Below are 23,829 nucleotides of genomic sequence, written 5' to 3' on the forward strand. Positions count from 1 at the left end.
CCACAAAATTTGAGCCCTTAATTTTAATTTTAAGAACTCGCTAATTGAATTTGAAATTTTCCCATTCATTTAGCATGTAAAGTGGAGGTTTTTTTTTTTAATTATCTATAGCTCTGCTGCATTCCACGTTTTTTTACTGTCCATAGGCAGAAGTTGTAGGCAAACCTTTATACTTCAAAAGTTCCTACAGTAAAATTTATGCGACAGGAACGGGGTCAGAGTTAAAAAATGTAAAAGTCGATTTTTATCGATTTTTGCGTATTTTTTGAGTTTTTCGTAGAAAATATTGTAGTTACCGAAAAAAAGTAAATATCAAAATTGTAGGAAATCAAATTTGCTACAAAAAAGGTCCTGTAAGCCAAGGCTGTAAAATCTGTTGTTTCTGAAATAAATTGAATTATACATATGAAAATTCAAGATATCTTTGCAGTATATGGTTTGTTAAATTAATAATTTAATTTTCATTTATTAAATGTTTTTTTTTAACATCATATTACTTTTTCATGAAAATATAACTTAAAAAAAATTTATCTATATGGGGCATTCCACGCCAAATCGGATGGTTTCAAAAATTGATTTTTCCGATTTTCTTCGATTTTTGGTATTTTTTAGTACCCCTCAAAAGAGGCTTCCCGGTAAATTTTGAGATCTTTTTGATTAATGGTTCAAAAAATATCGAATTTTCAAAAAAACCGCTCTTTTTATGGTTTTTTGATCATAACTTTCGTAATAATGGTCGAAATTCAATGTTTTTTTATTCAAAATTTTCGTTTTGAGTTGGCCTTTACAGACAAAAATGCATAACAAATATACGAAATGTTTTTGATCGAGATTTTCGAATTTTAAGTTTTCAACCGTGTTCCAAAATTTCACATAATTATTCAAAAAAGCGACGAAGGTATATTCACTAAGGATTTCTTTAGTTCATAAAACAATCGTTAATGTAAAATTTTCGAAAGAACACGGAAATAATTAAAAACGTTTGTGATACAGTTTCGTCGCTTTTTCGAATAATTATATGAAATTTTGGAGCTCCTGTAATGATCTTAGCTGTATTGTATAGCAAATCTAATGTTTCTTTTGCTTCGAAATAGTTGCTTTTTAAAAAATAAAAGTATTTATTATAACAGCTTATAAATAGCATTAACTTTTACTTACTGCTTTTAAATTCCTACTCAGAACGAAAAAATATCGGAATGAATTTATAATATGCAAGAAAAACAAGTGTACAATGTCAAAAATCAGTACTGATGATAATTTATAGCAAAAAAAAAAAATTTTTTTTAATTTTGAAAAATCGAAAATTTTGAATAAAAAAACATTGAATTTCGACCATTATTACGAAAGTTATAATCAAAAAACCATAAAAAGAGCGGTTTTTTTTTTAATTCGATATTTTTTGAACCATTAATCAAAAAGATCTCAAAATTTACCGGGAAGCCTTTTTTGAGGGGTACTAAAAAATATCAAAAATTGAAGAAATTCGGAAAAATCAATTTTTGAAACCGTCCGATTTGGCGTGGAATGCCCCATATAGATAAATTTTTTTGAAGTTATATTTTCATGAAAAAATAATATGATGTCCAAAAAAATCATTTAATAAATGAAAATTAAATTATTAATTTAACAAACCATATACTGCAAAGATATATTGAATTTTCATATGTATAATTCAATTTATTTCAGAAACAACAGATTTTACAGCCTTGGCTTACAGGACCTTTTTTGTAGCAAATTTGATTTCCTACAATTTTGTTATTTACCTTTTTTCGGTAACTACAATATTTCCTACGAAAAACTCAAAAAATACGCAAAAATCGATAAAAATCGACTTTTACATTGTTTAACTCTGACCCCGTTCCTGTCACATAAATTTTACTGTAGGAACTTTTGAAGTATAAAGATTCCCCTACAACTTCTGCCTATGGACAGTAAAAAAACGTGGAATGCAGCAGAGCTATAGATAATTAAAAAAAAAAACCTCCACTTTGCATGCTAAATGAATGGGAAAATTTCAAATTCAATTAGCGAGTTCTTAAAATTAAAATTAAGGGCTCAAATTTTGTGGAAAATTTTTTTTTTATGTCTAGAACAATATTCCGTCAATGGAGCAAAAAAAAAAAAATAGTGGTTTCAAATGAGCCACCCTAATTTATATTATAAGATATTTTGTCGGGGATGTTTTATCTATTGAGTATTTAGTCCGGGGATATTTTGTCTATCGGATAAAATGTCTTCGGATATTTTGTTGCGGATATTTTGTCGCGGATTTAATGTCTTCGAATAACGAGTGACGGAATCCACACACACATACACACACACACACACACACGCGCGCGCGCACACATACATACGTACAGACACTCGAACATCATTCTAAAAACAGTCAGAATAGCTTCCTAGGATTTCAAAACGTCGACATCTGATGAAAATTCGATTTTCGTAAATCGGACCGAAACCAATAACTTCCCGAATTTTTGAAAATTTTCAATTTTCTTAGCGGAAAGTTAAAAATATATAAAATTTCGATAAACAATATATTTGTTATATACACTAATGCAAAAAATTAAAGGAGCAGAAAAATTTTATAAATTTTTTAGTGATTTTTGGAAGGCTGTAACTTGGTGAAAAATAATCGTATCGAGATTTTAGAAAAATCATTTTGTAGCTTAAAATCTCTAGTTTTGGTGCATTTTTTTCAAAATTTTTTAAAAGCTCCGGTTATTGCGCCAAGATGAGAAATACCGCGAGACAAAAATTTCTAAATTATTTTTGTTTTTTTCCGAAGAGCCCACGGACCGCAGAAAAATTCTTTTCACTAAACAAATTCATAGCTTGTTTAGCAAATTTATTCAGCTTCAATTTGGTTTTTTGTTTAACCTCGTAGGACGTTTTGTCGCAGAGATATCAGCCTTCAAACAGAAAATGATCCTTTTGGCTTTGATCATCGATATTTCAGGTACCAATGTTTGCACAGAAAGTTAAAGGGCGGCGTTGAAAACTTGAATAAATTCCCTACAAGACCCTGTCATCATTTTTTGAAAAACAAAATTTTTTTTATTTTTAACATCCATTAGAAGTAAGTACAAAAAAATGACTTTTTTTGGTTTTTTAGTAAAATAACCGCTACTCGAAAAATATCGAAAAAAAAATAATGTTGCCAGGGACTTTTTTAGCTTAATGTACCCCCAAGACCCCTGTAAATTTTGAAATTGATCTATCGAACCGTTTTTTGAGAATCATCGATCAAAGTTTTGCTAAACAATTAAAGGAGCAAGTTTTGTTCCTTTAATTTTGTAATCATAATCAAAGTGAAAAAATTATTTTTTCTGGACTTTTCTCAAATTTTTGCATTGGTGACTCGGAAAATGCAAAGAAATGACAAAAAAAATAAAAAATTTCCAAAAAATGTCAAAAAAAAAATTTAGAACACAAAAAAAAAGTTTCAATTTTTTTTTTTCTTCGATTTTTTTGACAATTGTTGGAAATTACATTCCTCAAACGATAAATAAGTTAGAAATGGCAGGATATATGTCAGCAGAAAAAGTTATATACTTAAAAAATCTATCACTAACGTTATAAATGTAACAACCTAAAGAGAAAAAAAATCAATTACGGAGTGGGAAATTATACACTAGACTCTATCAAAAACATCGACTAGTTTTTTTTTTAAAATACTCTGAAAATATTGATTAAAATTACGGAAAAATGATCCTGTTAAAATGACAGCTCTTAATTATTAATATGAATGGTTGCCTAATCGCGATTGTCTATTACCTATTTGATTAACATGGGATTTTTTTTTTTGAGTGGAATTTTATCACGCATTAGAAAATCAAAGCATCCGTAAAATTGAAGAACATTTTTTTAAGGAAATTGAACGCTTTACAAAAAAGGTATATTATTATTTTTCGATAAATTTGAATTTTTAAAAGTTATTCAAGGCCAAAGTTTGATTCATAGCAAATTTTACCACTATTCAACTTTTTCGGCGAAACTGTCAGACTTATCGTAAAATGTTATGGGACCTTTTTTGTAGACAATTTTATTTCTTACAAATTGTCGCCAGAAAAGTATTTTGAAAATCTATATTGTTTTCTAGTTATTTTTATTTTAATGTAAAGCTCTTGAAAAAAATGGTGTTTGGGTCGATCTCAAGAACTCGATATTGAAATGGAAATAACTAGGAAACAATGTGGAATTTGAAAAAACTTGACTGGAAATCATTTATAGGGGATGAAATTGTCTACAAAAAAGATCCTCTGAAGTTTTGTGATAAGTCTAATAGTTTCGCCGGACATGTAAAAAGGTCTAGAAATTTACGATAATTTGACCTAGAGCTCCAATAACTTTTGAACAGATGGATTTATCAAAAAATGATAAGAGACTCATTTTGTAGAGCGTTCAATTTCCTACAAAACTATATTCTAAATATATCTGTACATATATAAGCCAGGGCCGAGGTATACAGTTCCAAACTTAAAATTTTTTTTCCTAAGTCATTTAAATGATATAAAAATCATGAAGAGGCATCTCTTTTTATTAATATTAGGAGCTCAAACTTCACCATAATTTTTTATCATCATTTTTAACAATTTTTTTCACAGTAATTAAAGAAAAAAAAATCGGTCTATCGGATAACCCTGCGGGCCAGCCCTAAAACTTCCCGCTGTTTTCAAGCTCCTTGAACTCGAAAACATTATTGTGAATATATTTTCGAACTCTTAGAGCTCGAAAATACTTTTGTATGCCATTGTTTTCTAAAAAAACATTTTTTAGCATTTCTTTCTCCCACGATATCTCGCGAACGAATTAATTGATTTTGATGGTTGAGGCGGCAATCGACGCGTTTTATTAAGTTCTAGAGCTGATTAGATTTTGAAATCGAATGATTCAATTTTTATGTAGATATCCGAATAAAAACGTTTTTCACTATTTTTTTAATCAACGATATCTCGTAAACGAATGGACCGATTAAGACGATTGAGGCAGCAATCGACGTGTTTTATCAAGTTCTAAAGCTGATCAAATTTTGAAATTGATTTATCTAGCCGTTTTTGAGAAATTTAAAAAAAAACAAAAAAAAATTTTTTTTCAATTCTTTCTCCAGTCGCACATGTTAAATTCTCATCTTTACATAGAAAAGCATCTTTACGTAGAAAAGAATATATTAGTTGCTCGTTTTTCAATTAAAGTTCTCGCTAAACTATGATAGATACCGCTACAATAAATCAGTTCTATTTTTTTAGAAAGTTCATTGTCTATATAAAAGTTTCTGATATCATTGCTTGTAAACTCAATAGTTTAGCTGTACTTTTTAGTCTTATGAGGTAATGAAAAATTCAGTTATTTAAAAAAATTTGCCAGCTTGTCAATCAAACTTCTCGCTAGACTATGAGAGGTACGTCTACATTAAATTAGTACAATTTTTGTCAGAATTTATTTCGTCTGTATAAAAATTTCCGATAATATTGCGCGTGAACCCGATAATGTGCCTGTAATTTTCAGTTGAATGAGGTAATACGAAAATTCGAGGAAACATTCAGTTATTTGAAAATCCGCCAGCTTGACAATCAGAATAGTCGCTAAATTATGATCGATACTTCTAAAATAAATTCGTACAATTTTGTCAGAAATTATGTTGTCTATTCAAAAGTTTTCAATAACATTGCTCGGAAACTTAATAGTTTAGCTGTAAGTTCTAGTTTAATGAGGCAATGACACATTCTGTTATTCAGAAATTTGCCAGCTTGTCGATCAAAACTCTCGCTAATCTATGAAACATTCGTCTGCAATAAATTAGTACGATTTTGTCAGAAATTACTTAATTACTTTATTCGAGCTCAAAAAGATTGAAATTATTAACATTTTCTGTGGAAAGTTTTGATTCGTAAGTTCAACCAGTTTAAAATTTTTTTCCCAACCTTAAAAGAAATTCCGATAAATGTACTGCAGATAAACTGAAATCGTCGCAAAATAATTGAACTACAATTTAAATTCTCTACAATTTCAATTCTGATTAATCTTATCAAATTTTAATTAGTTCAACGAACAAAAAACCATGGATTCAATGTTTTATTTTAATCTTTTAATTTAAAAAATTTTCAAATCTGTTCTTTATGAAGATATTTCTCTTGTCAAATAATTTTATTAATTTCTCGATGTCTAATGAATCGAAATGAATTATTTCACATTCATCAAGTCTTTAAAGATTTTGTTTCACAAGGCTTAACGAACAATAAGGTGTGTCACAGTAAGGTACAATTGATAGTTAATAATATTTTGTACACTCTACTTTTCTGTGACCGTCACACAAGCGTTATGTATAATATAAAAACCTGTATATATAAAAACCTGGGTGTAACGTCACAGAAAGGTATCAAAGTCACACAAGCGTAATAAAATATAACTGAAAATCTCTTTCACATTTTTTTCGAAGGTTCAACAAATTTACCGTCTGATCTAACTGAAAATTTATTTGACTCTATTTTAATCACTTCTTCTGATTTCCGTCTGAATATATTGAGTTCATCAAGCATAATCATAAACATAAATTGTAAAATCATTTGTTTACACATCGATTATGTTCTCTAATTTTTATAATGAAGTATAAATCGATACTTTTCTCCAGCTCATACGCAGAAAAAAAAATCTGGGCGTCGGTTGACCCTGCGGGCCAGCTCCAAAACTTCCCGCTGTTTTTGAGCTCAAGGAGCTGGAAAACATTACTCTGAATATATTTTCGAGCTCTTCTAGATCGAGAATGCTATTACCTGCGATTATTTTTTATGAGCTTTTCAAGCTCTACCAAGTTGCGTTTTTTGCTAAAGTTTGACAAGTTAAGAATCGAAAATTGTTAATGAAGAAGCGGTTTTTAAATTTTAATTCTCGATTATGTTCAATGAAATAAATGTATCGAGGCAGAAATCAATGTCAGTGATCCAAATCAAGATTTGAGTGAGTTTTGACTTAGGTCAGAGCAATTATATATGAAATATCCGAGAAAAACATTAAAAACTGGATTTTCTCAATTTTTTGCTGATAATATGTTTTAAACTAAAGAACAAGTTAGATGACATTAAATGATAATCGAAAGGGACTATAAACAGAAAGAGTGGGTATGATTTAAAAAACATTTAGTACATTATATTTTAATTTATCCGGAAAAAATAACATTTTATGTTATTTTTTTAACTTTTCAGCGCCAATATCTTTTGAGCTAATGAACCGATTGTGACGTTTGAGGTAGCATTCGGAGCGTTTTATTGAGTTCTAGAGCTGATTAGATTTTGAAATTGATCGGATGAGTCACTTCAAAGATAATAAAAAAAAACCGTTTTTTATCATTTCTTTCGCCAACGATTTCTCTCGAACAAATTAACCAATTAAGATGGTTGAGGTAGCATTCGACGCGGCTTATAAAGTTCTAGAGCTGATTAGATTTTGAAGTCGATCGTTCGAGTCGTTTCTGAGAAATCACTAAAAAACTAAAAAAAAGAATTTTTTTTTTTTCGTAATTCGCCAATATTTTCGAGTCTACTTTATCTAATGATCTGAAATTTTCAAGAAAGTTGAGGGCCAACAAGCTCTTTCGATTGCCACCTCAACCATCAAAATCGATTCATTAGTTAAAAAGTTACAAAGAGTTTACACACACACACACACACACACACACACACACACACACACACACACATACATACACACGGACATCATTCTGAAAATAGACAGAATAGCTTCCTAGGACCTCAAAACGTCGACATCTGATGAAAACTCGTCATTCGAAAATCGGGGTAAAAACAATAACTTCTCAATTTTTCGAAAATCGTCGATTTTCTTAGCAGGAAGTTAAAAATTCTCCACTGAAGGTCAATATTATATTCTTGATTCAAGAAAATTTTTCTGAAAACCTAAATTTCCTCACATAAAGTAGAAATCTTCTCCGACTATGACGAATATTTTTTAATAACCAAGACAAATTCTCTTGGCTTAAGAAAATCTTGACTTGGTTCCTGAAAACGTTTGTCTTCCAAAATATTTTCTTGACTCAAGATAATTTTTTTTTTCTATATAGAGATCAAAATTATCAATGTTTTCTCTAGAAAGTTTAGATGCTGATTTGGAAGTTCGAAGTGTTATTAGGTTCCTTTTCTACCCTCATCGCGAATTCCCTACATTTTCAATTCAAATTAATCTTATCAAATTTTAATTAGTTTAGCAAGAATATTCATCTACAATTATCAATATTTCAACGAACAAAAAACCCTGGATGCAATGTTTTATTTTAATCCTTTGATTTTAAAAATTTTCAGAGCTATTCTTTAACAAGATATTTCTCTTGTCAAATACTTTCATTAATTTCTCGATGTCTAATGAATCGAAATGAATTATTTCACATTCATCAAGTCTTTAAAGATTTTGTTTCACAAGGCTTAACGAACAATAAGGTGTGTCACAGTAAGGTACAATTGATAGTTAATAATATTTTGTACACTCTACTTTTCTGTGACCGTCACACAAGCGTTATGTATAATATAAAAACCTGTATATATAAAAACCTGGGTGTAACGTCACAGAAAGGTATCAAAGTCACACAAGCGTAATAAAATATAACTGAAAATCTCTTTCACATTTTTTTCGAAGGTTCAACAAATTTACCGTCTGATCTAACTGAAAATTTATTTGACTCTATTTTAATCACTTCTTCTGATTTCCGTCTGAATATATTGAGTTCATCAAGCATAAGCATAAACAAAAATTGGAAAATCATTTGTTTACACATCGATTATGTTCTCTAGTTTTATTATGAAGTATAAATTGATACTTTTCTCCAGCTCATGCACAGAAAAAAAAATTCTCGACTGAAGGTAAATATTCTTCATTCGAGAAAATTTTTTTGAAAACCTAAACTTTCTCAAATAAAATAGAAATCTTCTCCGACCACGACGAATTTTTTTTAACCAAGACAAATTCTCGTGGCTCAAGAAAATCTTGACTTGGTTCCTGAAAACGTTTGTCTTCCGAAATGTTTTCTTGACTCAAGATAATTTTTCTTATGTGTTGAGATCAAAATTATCAATGCTTTCTCTGGAAAGTTTGGATACTGATTCGCAAGTTCAAAGGGCTTTTAGTTTTTTTTTCTACCTCTATCGCAAACTGCGAAAAATGTACTGCAGATAAACTGAAATCGTCGCAGATCAATTGAACAATTATTAAAATTTTGTACAATCTCGATTCTTATTAATCTTATCAAATTTCAAACAGTTGACCAAGAATATTATCAATCTCCTATCATCAATCTTTACACATCATAAATGCAATATTTTATTTAGATCTTTAAGCCTTAAAAATCCTTGGAGCTGTTCTTCAAAAAGTTGTTTCTCTTTTGGAAAAAATTTGTTAATTTATCGTAGTCTAATGAATCAAAATAAGGTATTTCACATTCATAAGTTCATTAGAAATTTTGCTTCACAAGGTTTGACTATCAGTAACGTGTGTCACAGCAAGGTATAAATGATAGTAAATAATATTTTGTGCACTATACCCTTATGTGACCGTCACACAAGCGTAATGTATAATATAAAAACCTTTGTGTAACGTCACAGAAAGGTATTAAAGTCACACAAGCGTAATAAAATATAACTGAAAATGTCACACAAACGTCTATACAACATACATATATATATATATATATATATATATTAAGTCTTATTTGATTATTAAAACTTTAAAAAATATAAAGTCAAAATGAATAAATTTGATTGAATTTTGTTCATATTTTCAGGAATCAAGATAAATTATGGAAGCCAACAAAGAATTCCCGAATTTGTAGTTTACATTTTGAAGGCGGTGAAAAATCAAATGATCCACGAAAACTATCATACAACCCAACAATTTTTCCATGGGGAAAATCAAACTCAGTTTACTGTACTTCAGGTAAACCTTTACTTTCACCATCAAAGGAAATGAACATGAGTATGGAAAACTTCTCGAAACAAACGAATGAAATTGAGGTCCAAACAGACTTCCCTAGTGATTATTCCAGCGATGATTTTTGCGAAATCTCTTGTTGGCATGATTCACTAAAAAATATAGTTTCAACTCAAATATCAATTAGAAAAAAAAAAAATTCTGAACAATCGACTCAAACTTCAGAGGATACTGTTAGAAATGACCATGATCATAATTTTCATTTTAAAAATAATGTTGGCTTTTTAAGATTGGAAGACATTAAGGATAATGGAATGATGAAACAATTTGGAGGTACCACATCATCGTTTTTTGAAAATTTGCTGGACGATATTAAAGTAAATAATACCAATCACAAATTTATAAAGAAAGTCACAAATGAAAACCGATTGTTATTGTTTCTAATGAAAGTAAAGCTAGGATTGAATTTTAATGCACTTGGGTGCATATTCAAAATTTCTAATGTATGTGCCTCTACAATTTTCCATAATATTTTGGAAGCATTGAATTTAACAGCAAAGAAATTAATTAAATGGCCTAATAAAGAAACAATGAAACAGAATATGTCTCCCGTATTTTATCAACACCCGAACTGCCGTGTAGTCATCGATTTTCTTGAATATCGACTGTATACGACACCTTCAGTAGAACAACGGGCACTCAGACATTCAAGTTTCAAGGGATATTTCGTGGTTAAATTTTTAATAGGTATCGGAATTAACGGCGAGATAATATTTATATCCCAAAGTTATGACATTCAAGCTTCAAATTGTTACATTGTTGAAGATTGCGGAATTTTGAATTTATTGGAAACTGGCGACGAAATAATTACTCTAAAAGAGTTACATGAATTACGATCTAGAGAAAACCTAAAAAAAATTGAATTTAAATTTATTCCTGTTAAATGTAATTATTTAACGAACATGAGTAAGAAAAACAATGATCGTAATACAGAATTAATAATTAAATATATTGATAGAATATTTACAAAATTAAAACAATTTCATATTATGGATCACTTAAATACAAAATTGTTTCCAGATATTAATAAAATAATGTCAATAGTTTGTTTATTAGCAAATAAAATGGAATGAAAATCATTCAAATTCTTATCTCGACTACATTAGCGAATAAAAGAAATTTAGTCCTCTAAATATATTGGCTAATATTAATTCTTCAATCAGTTTTTAATAGTCTTTAAGACCCTGTTCGACATATTTTTTTCTGATCTTAATGTCAAAATAATTAATGATATAATGAAATAATAATTTTGGTTATAATTTCAGTCTGCCTATAAGATAATTTTTAAGTAACCAAAAAAAAAAAAAATGAATGTTATCTAGAAAGAATGTGGAACTGCGTCCAAAAGTTCCAAGCCATAAACATCAATTGTATAAAAATAAGATAAAAACTGTGATACGTTTTTTTCAATAACAAAGAATATTTAATAAAAATATGAATTTCAACATTATTGTAAATTTTCAATGTTTATATAAACTCAAATGTATGTATGTATATCTAAATAATGGCACATTAAAGAGAAAATGACACTTTTTCAGTCTGTAAATTTAATAAATTAGTTGCTTAGCACTTATAGAAAAGATTGAAATACGAGCTTTATGACTCAGAAAAAGCTCCAAATTACAGGTTTCTGCTCCTTATATTGACAGAATCAACAAAGAATGAGAGCCCAGACAGCATTCAAGTCAGAATGACTGCTTTACGACGTCCTTTTGAAGGCGTCCTCAAGAAGTCTTCTAATGACTTCTTAAGAGCATCATTTTTAAGAACTCTTAATTAAGAGTTCTTGAAGACTCCACTAATAATGAAGTCAAAATTAGGAGCTTCTTAAAGACGTCATGGTAAACTCATACTGAAGTCTTATTTGCGACGTCAGAAAAAAGAACTCTTTGAGAACTATTTTTAAAGTTGTCTTACTGAGTTCGCTAGGTGGCTCATTCAACATCTTGAGAACTTCTTAAAGACATCTCTAAGATGTTGATGAGACGTCCAAATCATAAATAGGAACTCAATCAGTACTCATCAAGATGTCATTTTGCTATCTGGAAGATAATTGGTAAGGAGTAAAATTGTCTCCAAAAAAAATCATGTGACATTTTGTGATAAGTCTGATAATTTTGCTGAACAACTCAGATCCCAAAATTTGATATAACTTTGTCTTCAAACTTAAATCACTTTTGTAAAGATAGACCTATCAAAAAATGATAAGAAACTTTTTTTGTTGAGCGTTCAATTCCCTACAACAATTGGTCTGCAGATTTTTCCTACGATGCATCGTTAGCTAGTTATAAAAATCAGAAGACGCAAAAAAACTTTTTCCATGTTATTCTTTTAGAAAATAAAAAAGTGCGATGCAGACCCTCTTAATGTTAATATTAAGAGCTCTAATTTTCACTGCCGTATTTTTTTGTATCTAAATGAAAGTTTTCAACCCGTTTTCGGGAAAAAGTGAAATTTTTTTTTTGAAACAAATGTGTCTATAGTTATTTCAATTTTTTTTTGTCGAATTATTTAAATGTGTATTGTAAAAATAAAAATTAGTATGAGTTCTTATACATTATGATTACAATTTAATATTGTTCAATATTAGGCGATGGAAATTAAAAAATATTTGTGCATATTCATTTAATTTCTCTCTACATAATTTTTAAACATGCTAAAATTGATGAAAAAAGTATAATTACCTTGAAGTGTGATTTTTGTAATCTCATAAATGTAAACATTTTCCTAATTTTTTTCACTGTCCACTTTTTTTGATCCAAAACTATAGAAAATTATTATTTACTATTTACATAATGAAAATGGTAAGAAAGTCGGAGTAAAAGAAATAAATTCGAAAAATCTTTATTTGATTAAGGATTAATATTATTATAATTCCTTTCCTTGAGAATAAGTGACATTAGTTCCAATAAAGAATTTTATAATATTTGAATCATTTGATGAAAATGAAAATAATCGTTTTTCGAAATTTTGATTATTTCAATATCGGAATTACGTAATAACTTTTATAATACTCAATGACAAAAAGAAGCTGCTTTCTTCTTCATTGATCTTAAAATGTAGTAATTATTATCACTGCAATGTAAAAAAAAACGGTCCAAGAATAAAAAAAAATCCATTTTATGATGTTATTCAAAATAATTATACAAACATTGTCATTTATTTTTATATGAATTCTTTGTATGCCAAATTGAAAACCTTCTTTCCGAATCACCTTCATTGAAATTAAGAGTTTTTATGCCTGTTTTGTCAGTACAAGTAAGCCAATTACAGATTAATGCAATTCAGCGGGCAGTTTCTTCCCCCGACATTTATTCTTCGTACACCTAAGTATTTATATTTTGATAACCACCCGATGAAAAAAGATTTTATACAATTGTATAAAATTATATATAAAAAATAGCCCGATCCAATTGTATACAACTGTATAAAAATTGTATACAATTCTATACAAAATGTAGACAAGTCAATATAATTATATACAATTCTATATAATTGCAATATATAGTAATAATATAAACCTCGTCTCTAACGTCAGCCATCTTTAAGCTTCATTGTCGACCGAATTTCGGCCTTTTTTCGGCCTCGTGTTAACAATTATTCTTATTTTTTCAGTTTAAAATATGTTCACTCGGGTATCAATAACAACTTTGTGAATTTATCAATCAGTGATATGAAATTTATTGAAACTCCAAGATTTTAAAAATAACAAAATTTGTTCTTAATTTAAGTAAATTTTCGTGTTGGGGAAATAAAACGAAAATCGTGTTTTGGACAAACATTGTCTTGTAAAAGTCACTGAGCCACACTTGTTTTTAAAATACCGATACACTGTATTCATTTCAATAACGAATTTGTGAATTTACCAAACAGTGTTACGAAACTTATTTAAACTCCAAATTTACTAAAAATAACAACATTTGATCTTAATTTAAAACAACTTTTGTTTTGTGAAAATAAAACGAAAATCGTAATTTTAATAAACGTTGTCTTGTAAAAGTCACTGAGCCACAGTGGTTATTAGAATAACGATACACTGTCTTCATTTCAATAACGAAATTGTGAATTCACCAAACAGCGTTACGAAACTTATTTAAACTCCAAGTTTTTAAAAATAACAACATTTGATCTTAATTTAAAACAACTTTCGTCTTGTGGAAATAAAACGAAAATCGTAATTTTAATAAACGTTGTCTTGTAAAAGTCACTGAGCCACAGTGGTTATTAGAATAACGATACACTGTCTTCATTTCAATAACGAAATTGTGAATTCACCAAACAGCGTTACGAAACTTATTTAAACTCCGAGTTTTCAAAAATAACAACATTTGTTTCTAATTTAAAAAAACTTTCGTCTTGTGGAAATAAAACGAAAATCGTAATTTTAATAAACGTTGTCTTTTAAAAGTCACTAAGACACAGTGGTTTTTAGAATAACGATACACTGTGTTCATTTCAATAACAAATTTATGAATTTAGCAAACAGTGTTACGAAATTTATTTAAACTCCAAGTTTTTAAAAATAACAACATTTGTTCTTAATTTAAAAAAACTTTCGTCTTGTGGAAATAAAACGAAAATCGTAATTTTAATAAACGTTGTCTTGTAAAAGTCACTAAGCCACAGTGATTTTCAGAATAACGATACACTATATTAATTCCAATAAAAATTTTGTGAATTTAGCAAACATTGTCATGGAATTTATTTGAAATACGAGATTCCACAAATACAAACTTGAATTTTTGATTTGAATATACTTATGTCTGATTGAAATGGGAAAATTATTTTCAATTTTCTCATACGTTGACTTATTAATTGAAATCGTATACAAAATAGTAAAATTTTTATACATATTGTAAAAGTACAATACTATATTGTAATAATAATATACAAAAATTGTATTTTTTCTACTACATCGAATTCCAGATTTTTAGATAGGATTGTATAGTAAAAATATATGAAAATTACGATTTTTTTTTACAGTGTACGAAAATAGAGTTTGAAAGTTTTCAAAAAAATTTTGTGTAATTTAATGAAAATTTTTTTGTAGCACCTACCAATGAACAAATGTTTTCTTATCATTCATGCGATATAAGTGTTATCTTAGCGCACGCTCTTTTGTTTGTCAAATAGCTGTTTGCCCATTCAACTGTTTCCACGACATTTGTGTGCGTTATACGATTATCTGCGTGCGATAAGTAAATTTGAGTTTACTTGTCGAACGTAAATTTACTTCTAGTCGCATGCAGGTTATCGTATAACCCACAAAAATGTCGCGGGAACAATCGAATCAGCAAACAGCTACTTGGGGAACAAAACAGCGAGCACTAAAATAGTACTCATATCGCATTAATAATAAAAAAAGTAGGTTCAATTCATGCGGTGTTGCCGGTTATCCATACGAGCAAATTTGCTCTCGTGGGCAATCGACAACTTACTGCACTAGTTGTACAATATACTATTAAAAATTCAATTAATATAAACGTATGTGTAAAAGTCAATTACAATCGTGTTTCCGGCAGTATATAATGGTCAATTCAATTAATTGATTTTGATTTACTTAATAAATTACACAAAAAAAAAATCATTTTACAAATATTCCATTTTTACATACATCAGAATTTCTACTTCGTTTATATGGGAATAATTGCCATGTTGAAATAAGAAATTTTCACATGTTGACATTGAGGGATTTTTTACGTCATTTAAGGAATTCCAGCAATGTTAACACAGGAATTTTTTCAATTTTTACATAGAAATTTTTTTTATGTTAACATCGGAATTGTTTCTATATTGCATAGTTATTTTTCTAACGTTGGTATAGAAAAATTTACATTGTCAATATAGAAATAATTTGTATGTAACAAAGCAAATTTTACTATCCCGGGAAAAAATCACCATGTATGATCATGCAGGATTCATGCATGATTCGTGCCTAACCGTGCATGATTCATGCATAATTTATGCTTGATCCTGCATGACTCCTTCATGGCCAGGCATGACTCATTCGTGATCAAGCATAATCATGCATGACTCATTCTAGATCATGCTTGCGCATGCATTAAGTTTGAAATAATTGTATCCAGAGTTGTAATCTCTCGGGAAGGTCATGGTTGAACATGCTCTGTCATCCATGATCATGCTCGGCGCAGACATGATCGCACAAGGCTATGCATGGTCAACCTAAATCTTTCACGGTTATATGCAAATAATGAGAAATATTTATGAATATTCAGGCTTGATCATACATGACTTGGCATACTCGATCATATTCATAAATAAAAGTTAGTCATTAATAGAAACTGTTAGATTAATTATAATTATTGTTTCCTTTTTATTTTATTATTTATTTAATTTAGATTAATTGGCCGGGAAAAAATCAGCATGCATGATCCAGCATAATCATGCATGATTCAGGCAAGACTAAGCATGTTCAAGAATGGACCTATGCATGAATCATGCACGGTCAAACATTACAAATAATTTAATCAATATTTATGATTAAAAACTCCGATTGAACCGATTGAATACGATTAAAATCCGATCGAAGTTCAATCAGATTTGATTGAGGTTTTTAATTAGGGATAACCATACATTTTTTATGAAAAACTTCAAATAATTAAACATTTATTTTTATTTTGACGATAGTAGTTGAAATTATCATTTTTTAAATCGATAATGAAAATATATTTAATTTATAATTTTTGGTTCAATTAATAACTAAAACCAATCTTTTTTTCGAATTACTTAAAGAATTGAATTAAGAAATTCTTTTCAAATTGATAATGAAACTCATTATAATTGCGTTTTTTAAAATTAATAATTAAGGTTAATGTAATTGTTAAATTTGCTTGTAATTAATAACTACAATTCTTTTCATTCATTATTCAAAAAAGATTTAATAACCAAATCAAGATTGAGTTTAAATAATATTTTATTTTTTACAACCCTAAGATTTCAAAAGATGTTAAAAATCGTCGTAAACTGAATAAGAGAGGTCAGCCTAGTGGACAGCGGACGTACTTCCTAATATGACGGTCGTGGGTTCGAGACCCATTGCGGGAAAAATTTCAAAAGTACTTTTCAACCAGTAAAAATTAACTACTAAATAATACTAATGAAATAAGTTAATTTAAAATTGACTCATCATTATTTGTATTTTTTTTTCTTAATAATTTGAGGGGTTGTGCTTGCTCAGGCCTGATCATACCTGAATATTGGCCAGCCATGAGCATACGTGATCATGCATGAAAAAGCACAATCATGCCTGACCAAGCATGAGCGTACATACTTATGGTTGGTCAATATTCAGGCATGATCACGCGTTGACCTCATGCATGATCAGGCCTGATGATTTTTTCCCGGGTATGTGACATAGCTACAATTCACCTGAAGACATAGTAAAATTTACAACGCCAACAAAGGAATTTCCCCCAAGCAAAATTGGAAAAATTCCCTTTTTTTGCTCTTCGTGTGTTAATCATATTCAATTTATGACGAGTAACAAGAATTGATATATCATAAGAGATCATTTTTTTCAATAATGTTGCCCTGTGTCATGACATTTACTTACTCTTTTATATTAGTATCACTCACGTGGATTGGTGGAGGTTATAGTACAACCCTGTGGAAAAGGTCTTATAAAATCTCATAAAAAAAATTGGCTATGAGAAAACGATCAGTATTTATCCGCGAAAAATCTCAAAAATTCTGATACAATTATTTTCTCATAGATGGTGCATCAAAAAAAATTTTTTCTTAAAATTCTCATATAAATTATCAAAATCTATAAGAAACAGAAGCTGTAATATAATGATTATAAGTATTTATAAGTTTTCGAAAAATGTAAAGTTTACAATTGAGTAGATTTTGGAAATGAATAAAATTGTATGAGACGATTTCTGAAGTAATCATACAAGATTTGATACTGATTAATCAATGTGAGTACAGTAATTTTCCATATAGTAACGAAAAAATTTATGAGATTGATTAAGTTATAGTTTCTTTAGTATTGATTAAGTTTTATATGCTAAATTATTGAATTTTTTAGCATGAATTCAAAAAGTTTTTATTATGTATACTCGAGAATATTTGTATGAGTATTTACGCGGAAAATCCTTAGCAATCTATTCACGAAAAATCTATGAAATTGAGTCAATTTATTTATTCATCAAAAATTACTCAAGTAAACATTAATATTAAATATTAAAGTCATGATGTATTACGGGATATACCATAGTACAACCCAAACAGGTACTTGTTGCTCTGTCAAATGACAGAGGAGTACTCGAACAAAATCGTATTGAAATTTGGAATATAACACTTCTGAAATAAATGTCTTACCAGGGACACTACAAATCGTAGGCGCGATCTCGTGGCGAGCACCGAACTACTCCCGCTGCTGCTGCCTAGCACCGGTGACTTTCCCCTTCTCCATATCGATCTTTTCTCCCGAGAAATTTTTTCTCTTGGCTTAAGCAACTTTTGTTATTTTGGTCGGAGAATACAAAAATACTTGCGTGAAAAGAATAGCACTTGTTCCGAGAAATTTTATTCTATTTAACTAAAAAAATGCAATATTGCTACAAAAAAATAATGTATCTTGCACAAAAAAAAAAAAAAATTGGGGCAAGATACATTACTGAGTTTGTAAAAAATCACATAAAAACTTATATTTTCACTCATCTCCGAACAGTTAAAATATTCAAAGTACAAAAAAAAGTGATAATATTAGTATTTTTGGTGTAAATTCTTATAAAAAAAAATGAAGTTAAGCAATTATTTTTGAATGAATCTAATAAAATTAATATTTTATGTGAATGAAAATTATTTATAAAATCTCATAAGTACTCCATAATATTTTATAAGTAATAGCCTTCTAACTAAAACTTACAAAAACTCATAAATCACATAGATTTTAAATTAAAATTAAATCTTTTAAGTTTTTACAAGTTAATTCGATTATAGATTTTCTTACTAATTATCATAAAATTTTTATGAGAAAAAGGTCTGCATTTGTCCATGTGATTCCTGATTCAGTCTCATAAAATTTCGAAGAAATACATGTTAAATATTTTCTCATAAAATATGACAAATATTTTATGATATCCAATAAGATATTATCTCCTAGGATAACTCTTATTAAAACTTACAATTTCTGAAAATTTCGTATAAAAGAACAATCCTATTGAGATTTTGTAAGTATTATAACATCGGAATTCGCCTGATCAATTCTTATTGAAAATACATTAGAATAAACTGTAACAATCTTATAGAAGTGAAAGTACTTATTCAATCTCATAATCGTTGGCGGAATTCGAGTCACAAAATCTCATAAATTAAAAAATCTTACTCATTCTTTTAAAAATCTAGTACGGAAATCATGATAGGAAAACATCAAAAGCTTTGACTCAAAGATTCTCATAAAAATTCATTTGAGAATTTTTTTAAATTTCATAGATATTTTCGAAGCTCATAGATTCTAATAAAAAGTATTCAATATCTTATCAGAATTTATGAGAGCTTTTCCACAGGGAATAGAGTTATCAGTACTAGCATTTGTATTATTGCGGGTGCCATCGATTTGTCCTAAAAGCTAGTCACTCTCGGTCTTAAAAAATATCAGACACTTATTGTTCTTTATAGAGTTATAAACTGTGTAATTTTGAAAAAAGGCCATTCGACATCCGAAATGGAAGTAGATTTCTTACGATAATTGTTTCACTTTTAATAAGTATATGTAATTTAATAATCACCCATCAAAAATTTTCAAAGATATAAACAATGGCATTATCACCATAACACATAAGTCAATTATGTGACTTTGAACCCTTATTAAAAGTCGAACAATTATCGTAAAACAAAAAATAAAAAAAGAAAAATATAGCTTATTCTATCGGCTATCAAGTTCTTTTTACATGGTAAGGATAGATATACCCGTTAAAAAGTTATTTACGAAAAAAACCAAAAAAGTAGAATTTTTCGTTTTTTTTTTTTGGAATTTCAAATGTTCACCATTTCTAAACTAGTTGACTGATTTTGCTCATCTTCGAACGTAACCAAGCTGATCGTTCATAGAACAAGTGTACCAAGTTTCATTAAGATCCGTTAAAAATTGTGGCCGCTATCGTCGCAACATGGCGCGTTATATTACATATATACATACATATATAAACTTTTGAACCAATGGTATTTTTGGAACCTACTCGATGAATTATGATAGATTATGGCAAAATTCTTTGAAAATTTCACCATGAGGACAAATGCAAAAGATAGATTTCTATTAAATCTACTAAAACGGACGAGTTTAGTTCGAATGGTGGTTCAAGATAGGTTTATATTCACTCATTTGAATTTAGACACGGTTGGAATCTAGTGCATATGACTGGTGATACGGTGCAACAATAACACTGACCACTTAAATGTCCCACCAACTTAAAACCACCTCCCTTTGTAACCAGTATGTTATGCTACCATATCATAATAATGTCTTACATACATAGTGTTACATAAATTCAGATCTGTTTTAATAAATAGCCAGTTATTTATAATTAAAAAAAGATTTCAATACAGTATCATAATTTAACGCATCTTTATAATGTCACCCCGGGTATAAAAAATTATATATAATTATATACAATTACATAAAATTTCTTACAATTATATATAATTTATACATGATTATATAGAAAAAACCATTATATATATTTATATCTAATTGTATATAATTACATTGAGTTATTTCTATACATAATTCTATATAGTCATATATAGTTATGTATAATTTTTTTTTTCTCGGTACGTTCAGTATGAGCGATTCATAGCTTATATCAATGCAAATTTGGTCTAGTCTTATTAGAATGCACAATAATTTAATTCCAATGATTGGATGTTGCCACAAATTTTGTTGCAGTGCATTTTGAGATCGTACATATTCATACCTATACTGATTTAGTTAGCAGCGCTGCAATTATAGTCCGAGTATACTTTATATCAAATTAAATCATCAGTATTGACCGTTGTAGTGAAACTTCGTTAATAATAATGAGAATTTCGATAAAAAGGTATGTTAAGTTTCATTCAAATCCGTTTTGAATGGTAGACGCTATCGTGTCCACAAGCCGCGTTATATCCAATATTCATATATGTATATATATATTAGGGTGGTCCTCATGAAGATCACTTGTGAATTTTGATCGTTACGCCCTCTCAAACTTTTCCAAATAATCAATAAAACATTCTTCATTCAAAAAATTTTTTTTTGACAGACACTTGAAATCTACGACATTTAGCACCAATAGCCGGCAGCTAGAAATATTAGATAAGATACAGCTGGTAAAAAAGATACCTAATCGTTCTAATAGTGACGTCATCATTGGATCAAAAAATATTTTTTGGTTACATGTGCGATAGCAAACGACCAAACAATATCGAAGTAACTTAACGAGCCATCTTGTGACAAAATTTATCATCATTTTAATTCGTCCACTTACCGACTTCTCTCTAATTTTCAACAAATACTCAAAACTATCTTACCAAATAAATAAATGCGGATTTATAATCTGCCATTTATAGGCACTAAATGTAGTAAATTTCAAATATCTGTCACAAAAACTAATGTATTTATCTAGTACAATCGAGTCTAAGACGCTCGCCTTCGGCTCGGGCACCAATCTTCACACTCGCGTCTTAAACACGATCACACTCGATAAGTAAACTACTATTATGCAGCTATTTTCTTACTTCTAGACTCGAAAAAATTTCGTTTTTTATTTTTTGCTTTTTGTCGACAATTAAAGAAACATTTGATCATTTCTGTTATTTATATGGGTTTTATTCATAATTTTGGAGACCAGTCATTGAATTAAATCAATTTACTAATTGAGATTAAAGGCTTTTTATATTAGATTAATTTATTTTCAAATTTTACAGAATTAGAACATAATTTTTTATGAATAATTTCATCTCTTTATGGAAAAAGTTTAGCTGTTCTGAAGCGTTAAGGAATTATTTTCTATGATTATTAATCATTACAATAATTCCTCAATGCTTTGAACGTTGTATTTCTTCGATTTTTTAATCAGTGTAAATAATTGTTTATTTTTTTATATCGTGACTTTATTTAATAATAGTGTTCTCAGCACTGTTTTGTTACATTTATAGGGAGCAGGTCAAGATCGATTGGGCATATATATCAAAAGCGTAGTTTCAGCTGGAGCTGCAGAGATTGTAAGTTATTAACAACAGTCGAGTTTTCTAATTATTTAATACAATGAAACTTCCAAGCATTGATTTTTATATACTTTCATTCTGCTAGGATGGGCGGTTAACAGCTGGTGACCAGTTACTTAAAGTTGATGGGCAAAGTTTAGTCGGAATCACTCAAGAAAAGTAAGTATGATTTCCAAAATTATTGCATCCTTAAAAATCTGGAAATCAGTTGAACCTGTGGGCCAACCACAAAACTTCATGTTGTTTTCTTTTTATTATTTACACTTCGCTCACCGATCACTTCCCTTATCTCCTCTAGATTCCAACGGGCGCTAGCCGACTTTTATTTTCTCGATATCGGCAACCGATCTAACCGTAACCGTAATCTTAAATCCTAAATCTATATTTTTTGGAGATGAACGAAATGAACGGTGATAGCGACACGTCCCGGTGCGCTCAGTATGTTAGATTATGAAGAGACGGTCGAGGTAAGTCTAGATTGAAAGAAGCTTCGTACACCATAAAATGAAGTAAAATGAAGAATCGATAACCAAACTTCAATTAAATTATCGGACATGACTCAGAGGACTTATTAGTCTGCTATTATATACTAAACACCCGATAAAAGAATAAATACCTTATTATGACAGAAGAGATGCCACTCAGATGACACGTTACTTATTAATAAAGTAACACAGGAATAGTAATAAAAGTCGTGGTAAAAATACCTCTAAATAATATTAAACTATTATAGTACAGTGTTAAATTTGGCTTCCTCGAGTATCGAAAACGAGATCTTCCATCCGTAGACCTGTTACCGTAACTTATGCTGTGCCAAACTCAATCTCAGGGGGCGACAGCATCTCTGTCGTTCCTCCGCAGTCACCACGTCACCCAAAGAACTAGGCTCTAGGCCTAGGCGTCATCACTAGTAGGGAAGCTCGTTACCTTGGCCACTATCCACGACTCAGCTAGATCTTCCATATGAGACTACTCTTACTCATATATACCACTCAAACATAATCCGAAGCTAATAAACTCGTAAGCATATATCACATCCGTATCGGAAACTTCATATTAGCCACAACTATACTCAACCAAACCCATGCATTCTCGATATCGAACTCCAGACACACTATACATACCGGTACTCACACGTACCACATACGCATCACTTACGCCACACTAACTCATTATCTCTACTCTCTCATAGTTACTCTCAGTACCTAGAATCTATTAACGATATTGGACTCTTTCCTCAAGTCCTCGGTATAATTTCAATCGTTGCAAAATGTATCGTTACAAGCTATATTTAACTATGAAAAAAGTTTATTTTCCCGTATATGCCGAGATACGATTCGTTCTTCCTCGGTAGTTTTTTCGAAAGCAGAATCGAGTTATTTTCGAGCTATTAATCACAAACATATAAATATTAAAAGAAGAAGAACTTTCCTTTTTATTGTACTTCTACGATATGAATTAATCAATACTACAAGTAAGAATCATGAGTTTAAACTGCATTTCATATATTTTCTTTTCAAACAGTAAAATTTTCTTAAAGTTGACGATATGTACGTTATAGCAATATAAAAAATCTGAAAACTGGCTAACCCCGCAGGCCAGCCCAGA

General features: G+C 29.4%; 1 protein-coding gene across 8 annotated transcripts in view; it reads left to right on the forward strand.

The window, feature by feature from the left end:
* LOC130669641 (afadin) overlaps positions 1 to 23,829 on the forward strand; it is a 167,445-nt gene that overhangs the window by 115,271 nt on the left and 28,345 nt on the right. For all 8 annotated transcript variants that reach the window (XM_057472641.1, XM_057472645.1, XM_057472644.1 and 5 more), the window contains 2 exons: positions 22,153 to 22,218; positions 22,307 to 22,380. In XM_057472641.1, the coding sequence (XP_057328624.1) occupies positions 22,153 to 22,218; positions 22,307 to 22,380 (140 nt within the window). The remainder of the gene's footprint in view (positions 1 to 22,152; positions 22,219 to 22,306; positions 22,381 to 23,829) is intronic.

Source organism: Microplitis mediator, chromosome 6, assembly GCF_029852145.1.
Source record: "Microplitis mediator isolate UGA2020A chromosome 6, iyMicMedi2.1, whole genome shotgun sequence".
NCBI classification, from domain to species: domain Eukaryota; kingdom Metazoa; phylum Arthropoda; class Insecta; order Hymenoptera; family Braconidae; genus Microplitis; species Microplitis mediator.